Source organism: Stegastes partitus, unplaced genomic scaffold (assembly GCF_000690725.1).
Source record: "Stegastes partitus isolate 25-593 unplaced genomic scaffold, Stegastes_partitus-1.0.2 Scaffold661, whole genome shotgun sequence".
Taxonomy (NCBI): Eukaryota; Metazoa; Chordata; class Actinopteri; family Pomacentridae; genus Stegastes; species Stegastes partitus.
In genome coordinates, this window is record NW_007578392.1 from 16,105 (window position 1) to 27,966 (window position 11,862).

General features: G+C 42.3%; 1 protein-coding gene across 1 annotated transcript; it reads left to right on the forward strand.

Annotated features, from left to right (window-relative positions):
• Positions 1 to 7,181: 7,181 nt before the first annotated feature.
• On the forward strand, positions 7,182 to 8,963 carry LOC103363463 (calcitonin-1-like). The gene is made up of 4 exons (XM_008290239.1): positions 7,182 to 7,237; positions 7,580 to 7,671; positions 7,944 to 8,066; positions 8,507 to 8,963. Exons 2-4 carry the CDS (start codon positions 7,586 to 7,588, stop codon positions 8,682 to 8,684), a joined length of 387 nt encoding a protein of 128 aa, XP_008288461.1. The 5' UTR covers positions 7,182 to 7,237; positions 7,580 to 7,585; the 3' UTR covers positions 8,685 to 8,963.
• Positions 8,964 to 11,862: the final 2,899 nt, after the last annotated feature.

Below are 11,862 nucleotides of genomic sequence, written 5' to 3' on the forward strand. Positions count from 1 at the left end.
CTTTTTTTTTTTTTTTTTCGTTCTTGCAAAAAAAAATACAAATAAATAAATAAAAATGTCTGTGCTCCCTGCAGACACACTCTGCTGACTCCGGTCTCCTCTTCTGAGGAACTGAAGCACACATGTGTGTCATCTTGTACATTTTCTATCCCCCGCCTCTAAAGCTAAGATTGGCCAGAAAAAGAAAAAAAAGTCAACTGTCGGTGAACTTTGTTCTGCTCTTGATCAATAATTCGGATCGGTTTGGTGCTTATTAGGTGGTTTTGGGGGGCTGCTTTTAATAAACCTACAGAGGAGGAGGCAGCAGGAGGAACAGCTGCTCTTTATTGGATAGAAAAAATAAAAAGTTTTACATGTTAAAGCTGCAAAATGCATGCAGACGTTTGTAGGACTGGATGTGGATCACACTTGCACAAGCACCATCACGCAATTATGTAAGTTAAATCTGTCACAGTACAGCAGCAGAGACAGACAGACTTCATCAGTCTGAATTAAACCATCATTTGAATGCACACACAGTCTGGAAGCCTCTTTGCAGGTTCGTGGACTTTGCAGAAACACATCCGAGTTCAAGTTTTTGCAAGCTGCAAGTGAATTTAAACGCCACCACCTCTCGAGTCCAGTGACACGGACCAGTTTGAAACCTATAAATGAGAGAATCAGGAGCGTGGGGTGAGCTTTAACGCCCACACACAATCCATCTGATGCAAACAGAGCATTTCAGTATCTGTTCTACTACATGAAACTAAAATGAAGAAGATTATTTTGCACACTGTAGGTTTGTTTATTGCATTTGTCGGTAAAAATCAACAGAAAAGTCATTACACAATTTCTTCTACTTGTTTCTGTTGCCAAACAGCTCCAGACAGTCAACAACTGTTTTAGGTCTGAAATGTTGAAAGGTCCTGGCAGTGTCGTCGGATTCTCATTTACGCCGAACGTTGCTCGTTTTGGCAACTCGGGAGCAGCGCTAGACGGGTCACTTTGTCTAAATGTTAAGCAAGTGTACTGTTTCAGCCGTAAAGTTTGAGTCAAACAAACATTTCTAGGAAGCGAAGCCGAGGATTATGTCACCGGCTGAGTTAAATCTCAGCTGATGGTTCAGGACACAAATAAAGACAACAGACTGGAAGCAAGATGCCATCATATTGACATTAAACACATCATAAAGCGTCTTCGTGAGATGGACAGGACAGCGGGAGCGTTTCTTGGAATCTTTTCTGGAATTGTTTGAAATCAACTGGAAAACCGTTCTTCTCAAAGACTTTCCCTCGTTTGGTGTTTTGATGATGGTTGTGGTTAACACTCACCAGATCGGTCTGAAATCCCTCATAGGGGTTCAGCTGGGCTCAGAACTTCTGACTGTGAAGGCCAAAGTAGTTGGTTCACACATTTTCATTCAGTGCCCTGTGGATGGAGGCCTCGTCGTCCTGGAGGAGACCGCTCTCATCAGGTTGGACATGTTAACACGGGACAAAGATGGCCGCTCTATTTGTCAGGAGACCAGTGGACACAAACAACACAACAGAGCCACCAGATCCCCTCACAAGTTTCCCCTTTCATCTCACCGTAGACTGTCTGGACCTACGGTGCTCCTAAATGGGATGTCATTTGTTTGACCTTCACAACAACAAACTTTAAATACAGTGAGTTTGCTGCCTTGGTGATACTGGACCCACTGGACCCACTGGAACCCAAACTGAACAGAACACAATGGTTCGTGTTGTGAAGAACACGTTTTGCAATAAGATCATGTTTAATACCTACTAATGGAAGACCTGGTGACCATTTTTATAGCAAAGAAGCATTAAAAACTGTATTTGATGACTAAACCTTTAAATAATCCTGCATGGACAGTAAGTACAGAACCAGTCCAAACGCTGGACACTCTCAGCGTTCTCACAACCAGCTTCATGAGGTCGTCTCCTGGTCAGGAGTCAGTTTGTGGAATTACTTGCCTTCTTCATGTGTTTGAGACCATCAGTTGTGTTGTGCAGCGGTAGGGTTAGTCCACAGTGGACAGCCCTATTTGATTACTAGTCCATAGTACGGCCAGAACCACTCGATTCAGTCAAGACAACAGACAGTCCATCATTACTTTGAGACATGGATGTCAACGGATCTGGAAAATGTCAAGAACTTTGAATGTGTCCTCAAGTGCAAACACCATCAAATGCTACGAGGAGACTGGCTCTCGTGAGGACCGTGAGTTACCTCAGAGGATCAGTTCATTAGAGTCACCAGAAAATGAACAGCACCTCAGATTAGAGCCCACGTAGGTTCTTCACAGAGTTCAAGTAGCAGAGGAATCTCAACATCAGCTGTTCAGAGGAGACTGTGTGAATCAGGCCTTCATGGTTGAACGACTGCAGAGAAGCCATTACTGAGCAACAAGAAGGGAATTGTTTGGGCCAAGAAACACAAGGAATGGACATTAGACCAGTGGAGGCCTTTACTTTGGTCTGATGAGTCCAAATTTTTGGTTCCTGTCACCGTGTAGCCTGAAGGAGGAGCTGTGATGGTGTGGGGGGGCTTTCCTGGTGACACTGTTGGATTTATCAAAAGTTCAAGGCACATTAACCAGCATGGCTACCATAGCCTTCTGCAGCACCGTGCCATCCCATCTGGTCTACTGGGACCCCAAATACACTTCCAGGTATGTCAGGGCCGTCTGACCAAGAAGGAGAGTGATGGAGCGCTGCGTCAGACGACCTGACCTCCACAATCAGCCGACCTGAACCCAGCTGAGATGGTTTGGGATGAGTTGGACCAGAGTGAAGGTAACAACAAGTGCTCAGCAGCTCTGGGAAGTCCTTCAAGACTGTTTGACAACCGTCCAGGAGACGATCTCATGAAGCTGAGCGTGCAAAGCTGTTATCAAGCAAAACGGGGCAGAATCTAAACCGTAAAACACATTCTGGTTTGTTTAACACTTTTTTGTTCTGTCATAGTTTTGTTTTCTTCAGTATTGATCTACAATGTAGGAAATAATTAGAATAAATAAAAACCACTGAATGAGAAGGTGTGTCCAAACCAAATACATAACACAGAAGAAAACATTACAAACCATAGGAGGCAGATTTTTCTTTAATTTTTTTGGTGGCATATATTTTAAACTGTATTTTTGTTTTTGTATGCTCTGCACTGTATAAACACTATTTACATTTTTCACATGTCCTTTTTTTAGAATGTTTCTCTGCATATTTCCATGTCCATCCATAAAACCCAGTTGTAAGCAGAAATGAGCAGAACCTCAACATCACACACACATTTTTTTTATGTCGAAACTGAACCCGACATTAACTGTAACGTCATAAGTAGTACTGACAATATGAATAACTCTACTCTTAGATAGTAACTACACGATTCTAAAAGGAAAAAAAAATCCATATAATTTTACACAAACCCCCCCCCAACAAAAAACAAAAACAAATCAATGAGCGTCTTGGTGCTTATCAAAATTGAACCGAGGAGTCTTCGTAAACCATATCTGTGTGTCACCGTGTTTTCAGCAAATAAACTTTGAACCAGTAATCTGCTGCAGCTTCCAGGTCATGGACTACATTCAGAGGTTAAAGGTGACGGCATGCGCCACATTCCAAACTTGCATAGCTGCATGTGATTTTTCACGTTTGTAGGTCAGAACTCGTGCAGGACCTTTCATGGATGTTATGGGACGGGACAGACAAATAATCATCCTGTTAATGCGGTTTGTAAAAATCACGCTCTCCACTTTGCGATCAGTTCATCACGATGAACCGGCTCCTCGTTAGACATGAAGTCGTTTATCCAGCCGTTCCTTCCTGTTGAGGCAGCTGGTAAGATTTTTATTTATTGTTTTTCTAGATGCATCACTGACCTCTGCAGACCTCTCCTAATCATTCAGATATGTTCGGGCCACCTAATGAGGACATTCTTGCAAATGACTTCTTTGCTTCCTGCCAGCTCCCCTGACTCCAAAGCTGTTCTGGAAGCGTTAAACACATCTGTCAAATTAAATAGAAAAAATCCTGCTCTCGATGTTGGATTATCTTATTAGTCGTCGGACTAATCAAAACACCAGCGACTAGTCGTCCAGGTGGTGGACCTTATGGATTCGGAAACACAGAATGGTGGAAAAGACGTGAAAAATATCCAAGTTACAGGTAACATAATGAATGAAACTGAATCTGGTAAGAAAAAAAAAACCTGCCAGTTAATTCCACAATGAGAACAGCGCTTACTAAAAGGCATGAATGTTATTAGGTTGGATTCATGAGATGGGACTTTTAAGTTTCCCAAGTGTAGGATCTGGTTTTGGTGGGGGTTTTTTTAGCTTTAAGTGAAAGGTTAGGTGATGTTGGCTTCTGCTGGACTATTTTTATGCCCAAACATTTTACATTAATAATGAGTTAATAGGTAGAAGACACAAAAAACAGAAATTAAATACCTGTTTCGTTCGCAGTCCTTCCCTTTAAGGCAGTAAATGGGGAGCTACCAACACACGTCCACATCCTGCAGTGGATCTATTCCTGCCCAGTGTGTGTGACTTTAATGCGGTTACTATACGTGTGGTAGAACAGCATCAGTCTTTACATTATGAGGCCATTTGGAGCGCGTTCTTCCTGTTCTGCTGTACTGGTGGCTGTTTGATTAGGCGAGTGCTGCCTTCTGGATTATTTACCATCTTGCAGCTGGAATTATGAAGCGTATGGAGAAAATGCAATTACTGACCTTCTCTGTTAATACTCATGCTGTCCAGAACCTCATTTTTTTCCCCAACATAATGACAGCGGCAGGGACATTAAGAGGTCTTGTAAGCCCTGTGCAACCTCTGGGCAGGTGTTTAAATGTTGGCTTAGCTTTGGTTGGATCAGAGCAGCAGGTGGACGTCCCTCTGCTTATAACTTCATGTGCCTCAGTGTGAGTTTAATGTTCTGTCTGAAGATGCTGAGAAAACATCCGGATGTTCTGTTTCTTTCCAGCATCCATTACAGGTGCTCCACACGTTGCTGATTTTTCCACTTCTTGACCACTTCCAGCGCACTTTGAGGTCCGACTAATGACGACGGCTTCAAAATGGGTTCATAAACTTGCTGTCTTACCACCAGAACTGCCCTCTGTGCAGGTTCATGTGGCTTTAAAATAAATCTAAGTATTGATGCTGTTTCCAAACATATCTTTAACTGCTTCGGTTTCCGCCTACTTTCTCCAAACACAATCACATCATCTGTAATTGAATGCAGTATTTATGATCAGCTTGTGTGGTGCCTCTGTTTAGCTTTCCATCTTAGATTTAACAAGCCTGGATTATTATAAAGGAAAAGTCTTTGCGGAGGACTGACACACCTTTTGGCAACACAACTCAAACATTCACACAGACTTCCTGCACTGTGGGATCATTCCAGCTGATTATCAGTTCAAACAATGCCAGATATGGATATTAGAAAGAACTTTGAAGGAAATTCTCATCGGGGCATTTTAGCAGAGCTGCTTCAGTTCGGGGGAAGACACGTTTGCAGCAACTCTGCTGAGACGGTCACTGATGAGCGCTGCAGCGAGCACAATGCTGCCCTCTCTGTCATGAATGCTCTCCTGTGTTGTAATTAATTTTCCAGGCCAATTCATGCCTAACATCTGAGAATGCGAACAGTGTGAGCTAATTGCAGTCTTGACAATGCACTTGTCCCCTTGGAATGTAATTTCTCTGCCTCAGCTGGTGTCTGTGGTCAGAGCAGGCGGTGGTGGAGGGGCATTAGTCCACAGACAGGGGGGCAACTTTATACTCTCCTTATATTTGCAGACCTTGCTGTTTGGACACTTTATTCTGGATTCTGTGAGTTCTGGTTTGCAGGGATTTTCTGTCTTGACGTACATAACTGACGCTGCATTAGAGGGCGGAGAAGCAACCTAAAGATGCGTTTATGAAATGAAATTGTCTTAGCGGGGTATTAAAATGCAAAGAAGACAACTGACACCGATCGATGGAATCTCCTGCTCTGAAGTCTTCAGTCTTTCATGAGCAGCACGCGGAGCTGTCAGACGCTAATTCAGTGCCTCTGGTGTAGGGCCTGCAGGTCTGCTCAATAGCACTAAAAGGCTCATCTACGCTAATGAGCTTCCTCGTGACGCAAAAAAAATAACTGGGAGGCAGGATGCTTTACGATACATCCTCCAATACTGTTACGTAAGGGGAATTAGAACATGGCCAGAGACCAGCAGCCCAGTAATTAGCTCGGAGAAACCGGATGGATGCTACTGAAAGGGAGGGCTTGGTTTGTTGATAGAGAGCTCGCTGTGATGCTATTTCCACATGAACAAAAAGATCTAACTAATTCACACAGTTCTAAAGTTGCCTGTACAGCAATCTTTAGATGTGTTGACACGTTAGAAGGCTTTACTCTATTTTCTGTCAGTGTTATATTGACACGTGAGGGAGCAGGTTGTAACCACAGAGTACAACCAAAAGTGCTGTTAGATGGCAAACTAACATCTCTGTGATGGCAGATAATCATAAAAACAGGAGATATTGTGGTAAATGGGGAGCATCAATAGCTGGAAAAACTGATGAATCTTCTCATCCAGAGTTCTTCACTCTTAGCTCCTTATACTCGTCCATAGACTGTGTCGGGCAACAAGTGGTTTCCAAATGGAGGCCCTGACTAAAACACTAAAGCATTGTGAAGCTTTAAATGAACACACATTGTTCGGGGCTCTTCGATGCTGTGGTGACGACTCAGTTCTGGATCCTTTAGGGTCAGTTTTTATCAACTTTCTGTGAAGCTTCCTTTCTGATAGTGAACACTGTCTGCACTTGATATTTGGCCCTGTGCCCCTCGCCATGTTAAAATACATGAAGTGCAGCAAAGACGGTCGGCGGTATTTACACCGTTTGTCACCAGATCATTTACAGCAGGAGGTCCGTGTGCACGCTTAAGGAGAACCGGAGATGAATTCTTATTGATTTAAAACCCCACCTATCTTGTTGAGCAAATCACACTGAATCAAACACTCTTTTTGTGAATTGAGAACACTAATGACCACACGGTGACGGGATTTGCATACGAGCTCTTCTATTGGCTTTGGGCAAGCGAAGCAGAACTTCGTCTGACCAATAGACTACGATCAAGTGTCTTCTCTGTAAACACACAAACCCACAGGGAACGTATATAAAACCGTGTGCTGCGGGAGAGCGCGGCACATTCACCAGCGAGTCTTTCATTTCCATCTTCTCTACCAGAGGGTCTGTTGTCTCACGGTGAGTATAGACGGAGTTCCTCTAGATTTAAACTATGCTGCTGCTGTTAGAAATATCAGGTATGAAACTGTTTATTTTAAAGAAATGAAGTTCTTTAGATAGTAGGCGAGGAGGGTTATGGGATGCTGCTCTGCCAGTCTGATGATCTTACAGGTTAAATCCTCTGATGGACAGGGCTGCTGGCAAAGCGTCCAGCACGAGTTCACCACTAATAACTCTTCTGACCGCCTCTGGAGATTCACAGGGCTGTCGATGAGAAACTATATTTAAATGTTATGGATATAAAAATGTAAAACTTCTTTCCATAACTACCTTGTTTGGTGCTGCGTGTGTTTTCCACAGGAAGTCATGATAATGCTGAAGCTCTGGACGCTGCTTCTCGCCTACGCGCTGATCATTTGTCAGATGTACGTCTCACAGGCAGCTCCATCCAGGTGAGAGCTGTGGCGTTACTCCTGCAAGAATAAGACAGATGTACCGTGCGATAAGGTTGATAATTTGCACAAAGAAAACATCTCTATGTCTACCATAACTAAACAAATAGATCTGATTTTAAATCTAGTGAATCCAGTCCAGTCGTTTCTTCATGCTGAGACGGTCATCTCCACTTCAATCACCTTTTACACCTTTTTAGGTTTGATTCCCTTCTCATGGTCTTCGTTTGGGCAGAACCTGAGAGATCAATCTGTCGAATGTGTGTTTTCAGAACCAGTCAGGAGTCCATGTCGGACGGAGTCTCGCTATCGAGCGATGATGCTCAGAGGTTACTCAAAGCCATCAAGGAGTTCATGCAGATCCCCTCAGAGGAGCAAACAGCTGATGGGAACAGGTATGACTTTCATACTTTGAGGTATCATCTTGACATAGTTAATGCTGATAATGAGAATTTATTCAACGTACTGCGCAGGGTGTTACATATAACACACTCTTGTACACAAGCCCAACAGCTCCAACTCTGCCGTTTATTAATAATCAAGGTATAAAGCGAAATACATCTTCTCTCTGTCATGATCACTCAATGCATGGAGTGCAGTTATTCATCCATTCATTCACTAATTAATGGCAGCCTGCAGCCTACTAAGACTCAACAGAGCATGATATCAGACATGAGAACACATGCATGATGAACAAAACATGACAACTGGTCGAGACATCCTCATCCGTCTGTTGGATTTGTCGGCATGCCTTTTCTGTAAATGCATGACATCTCATAATTAACTGCACGTCACTGTAAGCCCGTTTCTGCACGTTTGTCTCCATCTCCGACAGCTTGGATAGACCCGTGTCCAAGCGATGCACCGGCTTAAGCACTTGCGTCCTGGGCAAACTCTCCCAGGACATTCACAAGCTGCAAACCTACCCTCGCACCGACGTGGGAGCTGGGACGCCCGGCAAGAAGAGAAGTCTGTCCGAGCGATACGAAAGCTACAGCAACTCGTACAACTGAAAGCCACGGCTGTAGCCCACCTGTGTCTGTCTTTGTCTGCCTGAGTTATCGTTTGCTCGTTCATCCAGCTCTATCCACACACAAGATGCATGTTGATCTTATTTGTTCTACAAACTTCAAAATAATAAAAAAAGAGAGATCTTGCTTTTATTATCCACTGGCAGACATTTGATTTAAAACTTGAAATCAGCAAAAAAAAACTTTGCCAATTCTGTAAAATACAATAAAAAACTGTGGTAATTATGCTTCCTCCTATAATAAATAAAACTTTACTTGGAAGTTGGTTTTATTCATTCAGCATATGTAATAATAAAAAGAAAAGAAGGTAAGCATATCGAATGCACACACAGCTATTCTAAAGTGTCCCATCTGGGTTTTTATTTAATCTGTTGTGTGCTCAGAGTTTACTAAAGTCTGAATGTTGTAACTCACTGTCTTTTCCATTTTCCAAGCAATGCAACGCTACAGAAGCGAGGCTGCAACACGGCCACCTGTGTGACCCACCGCTTGGCCGACTTCCTGAGCCGGTCAGGGGGGCTGGGACACAGCAACTACGTCCCCACCAACGTCGGCGCCCAGGCGTTCGGCAGGCGGAAGCGGCACGGCCCGGTGTGAAGACCGGACACGTGGTACGTCAGAATAAAATCCACAAAACAGCATCCTGGTTACACGGCAGGACGACATTGATCCCCTTGTCTCTCTCATTTTACTGTTAAACCAGGATGTAATTCTAAAATCTTTCCACAGTCTTAACCTCCTCTGAACTGTCTTTTAACATTTTTCTGTTCTTCTCTCCTCTCTTTGGCTCTCAAGGACAAAGTGCCTCACAAACCTGGAACATCATCCACCTATAAACACTTTGAAATGAACATCGTTTAGATTAACATCCATCACAAACATGGACTGATGTCCTGCTTTCAGAATACCAGGAAACCACCAGTAGTCATTATTAGTATGTGCTTAACATGTCATCATGGGAAGGTAAAGTAAGAAGGGATTTCTGTCTATATTCTGGCCCGTGGCTGCAGCATAGTGTGTTAAACTGGAAGTCTTATACCTCTCCTGACACGACCTTCAACAGCCGTGGTTGTCTTGTGCCTCGACGTAAACCTCTTCATTATGTGTCACAATAGTAAACGAAGCAAGTTTATGATTCTAAATATTGTAATAATTGTGATTTGAAAGCTGGAATAAATTGTATTTTAGCTACATTAGGCTCTCCTGTCTTGCTGTGTTGTTTGCTTGGGTTGAGAAGTTTTTATTATTTCATTTAAAAAAGGTGCACACAAAGTGGTACTGAAAAAACAAGGCAGAAAATCAAACCATGTGACGTAGATCATATTTAAACTTGATTTAAGAATAATTCTTGAATTCTAATTTATAAACTGCTATTTGATGCGATTTTGTCTGGAGATGTAAAGGGAAGCACGCTACATGAAACTGAGCCATCATGTGGAGCCATACCAGGTCCAGTTTGCCCTCTAGTGGTTGCAATAAGTCACTACTGCTTTCAAGAAAAAAAAAAAAATTATTGTGAGCTTTTATTTTGCTTCTCCTGTAGCAAAACCTGACACCACTGGAAAATTAGAGAAGCGTCCTTTTCTTTTTCTTTTTTTTTAACATGCACGTTCATTTTTGCATTGACTCGAGGTCTGAGTGGGCTTTAGACCAGTGGTTCTCAAACTGGGGGTCCCAAGATAATTTCAGGGGGTCACCAGATCATTGTAAAAATAAAAAATAAAAATAAAGCCTATACTTATAAAATAAATGTGTATTCGTGCTGTCAAAATTAAAAGTGTATACTTATTCCCACTCCTTTTTCGGACTTGTTAATATTCTGATTTGATTATGCAATGTCATTATTTGTTTTTGCTCTTTTAAAAATTATTTTCTTTTGTTTTTATATATTTTTTTCCTCCATCATTTGTTTGAAAATAAATTCAATTCATTCATTCATTTAAAAGAAAATCAACATGTTAGTGTAAAGATAATCTGTGGGATTAACACATTCATTTTTAACGCATTAATGCCTGAACAACAAAGTTATTAATTCAAATTGGGGAGTCACGAAGACAAACTTATGTTATCTTGACGGTTGTGGCTCAAAAAGGTTGAGGACCGCTGCTTGAGACAGCGTAAAGATGGTGACGGTCGTCTACACATCCTCGATAGTATGTTTTCTCAGGGTAAAACCAGGTTTATTTGGTTACAAATACAGTAAACAAAATTGTTTGTCTCGCAAACCCAGCGAATCACAAAATAAACACCACCAATGGTCATCCTCCTTTACTTCATGAATGCAATCCTCACTGCTTTAGTCGCCTGACCTGCTTTATGCTAACAGTGGAGTGAAACTGATGGTTTGGTTTGTTTTAGATCAAAACCTCAGCATACATTAAAATAAATAAATTACATTGGCTTTAGCTTTACTTATGCAAAAGGGTATAGATCACATCAGAGAGCCTCATGAAACTATGAAGATTGAATTAAAAGCGTAGCACATTGATTTAACATCCCGCTCCTTTGGCTCAACAGTTAAACTTACTGCATGCATCCCTGCTTGTGAAAACCACGGTGCCTACATTATTCACAATACTACGCAGTTTGTGCCACAAAAGTAGGTTCCAGGTTGTGAACAGGTTGGGATGTCAGCAGCTCCTGTACCCTCTCTAGTCGCTGGTCTGAAGCTCGTTTATTTAGGAAATGTTTTGTTTTTTATTGAGTCAGGAAGTCTTTCACCCCAACTGACAGAAATGATTTAAGGCTGTTGATCAACCGTCCGACTGTTCCCTCAGCTTTATTATTATTATTATTATTTTTAATGTATTAGGGAGAACTTGCATACTGGACTACAAGGTCACGCCTTATTCATTCTGCTCAGTGGCACGTACACAAAAAAGGTTTTCAAACCATCTTCCCATAGGCTGTCTATAAAATATGGATACAGCTGCTGTAATGCTACCCACTGGTTTATATTCTGAGAGATGGGTGGATGTGACTGAAAACTCTCGGACACGACACTCGGCCCCGTGGCCTGTAAATCACAAGGCAGCCCCGTCCTGTCTGTTCTGCTCTAAATGGGACCATAGCTTACAAAATATTGGGTTCAAAAAGTCTTGAAACAGGTGACTGAGACCATCAACTTATTAGGAAAATGTTTTCTGGGGTAACAGATCAA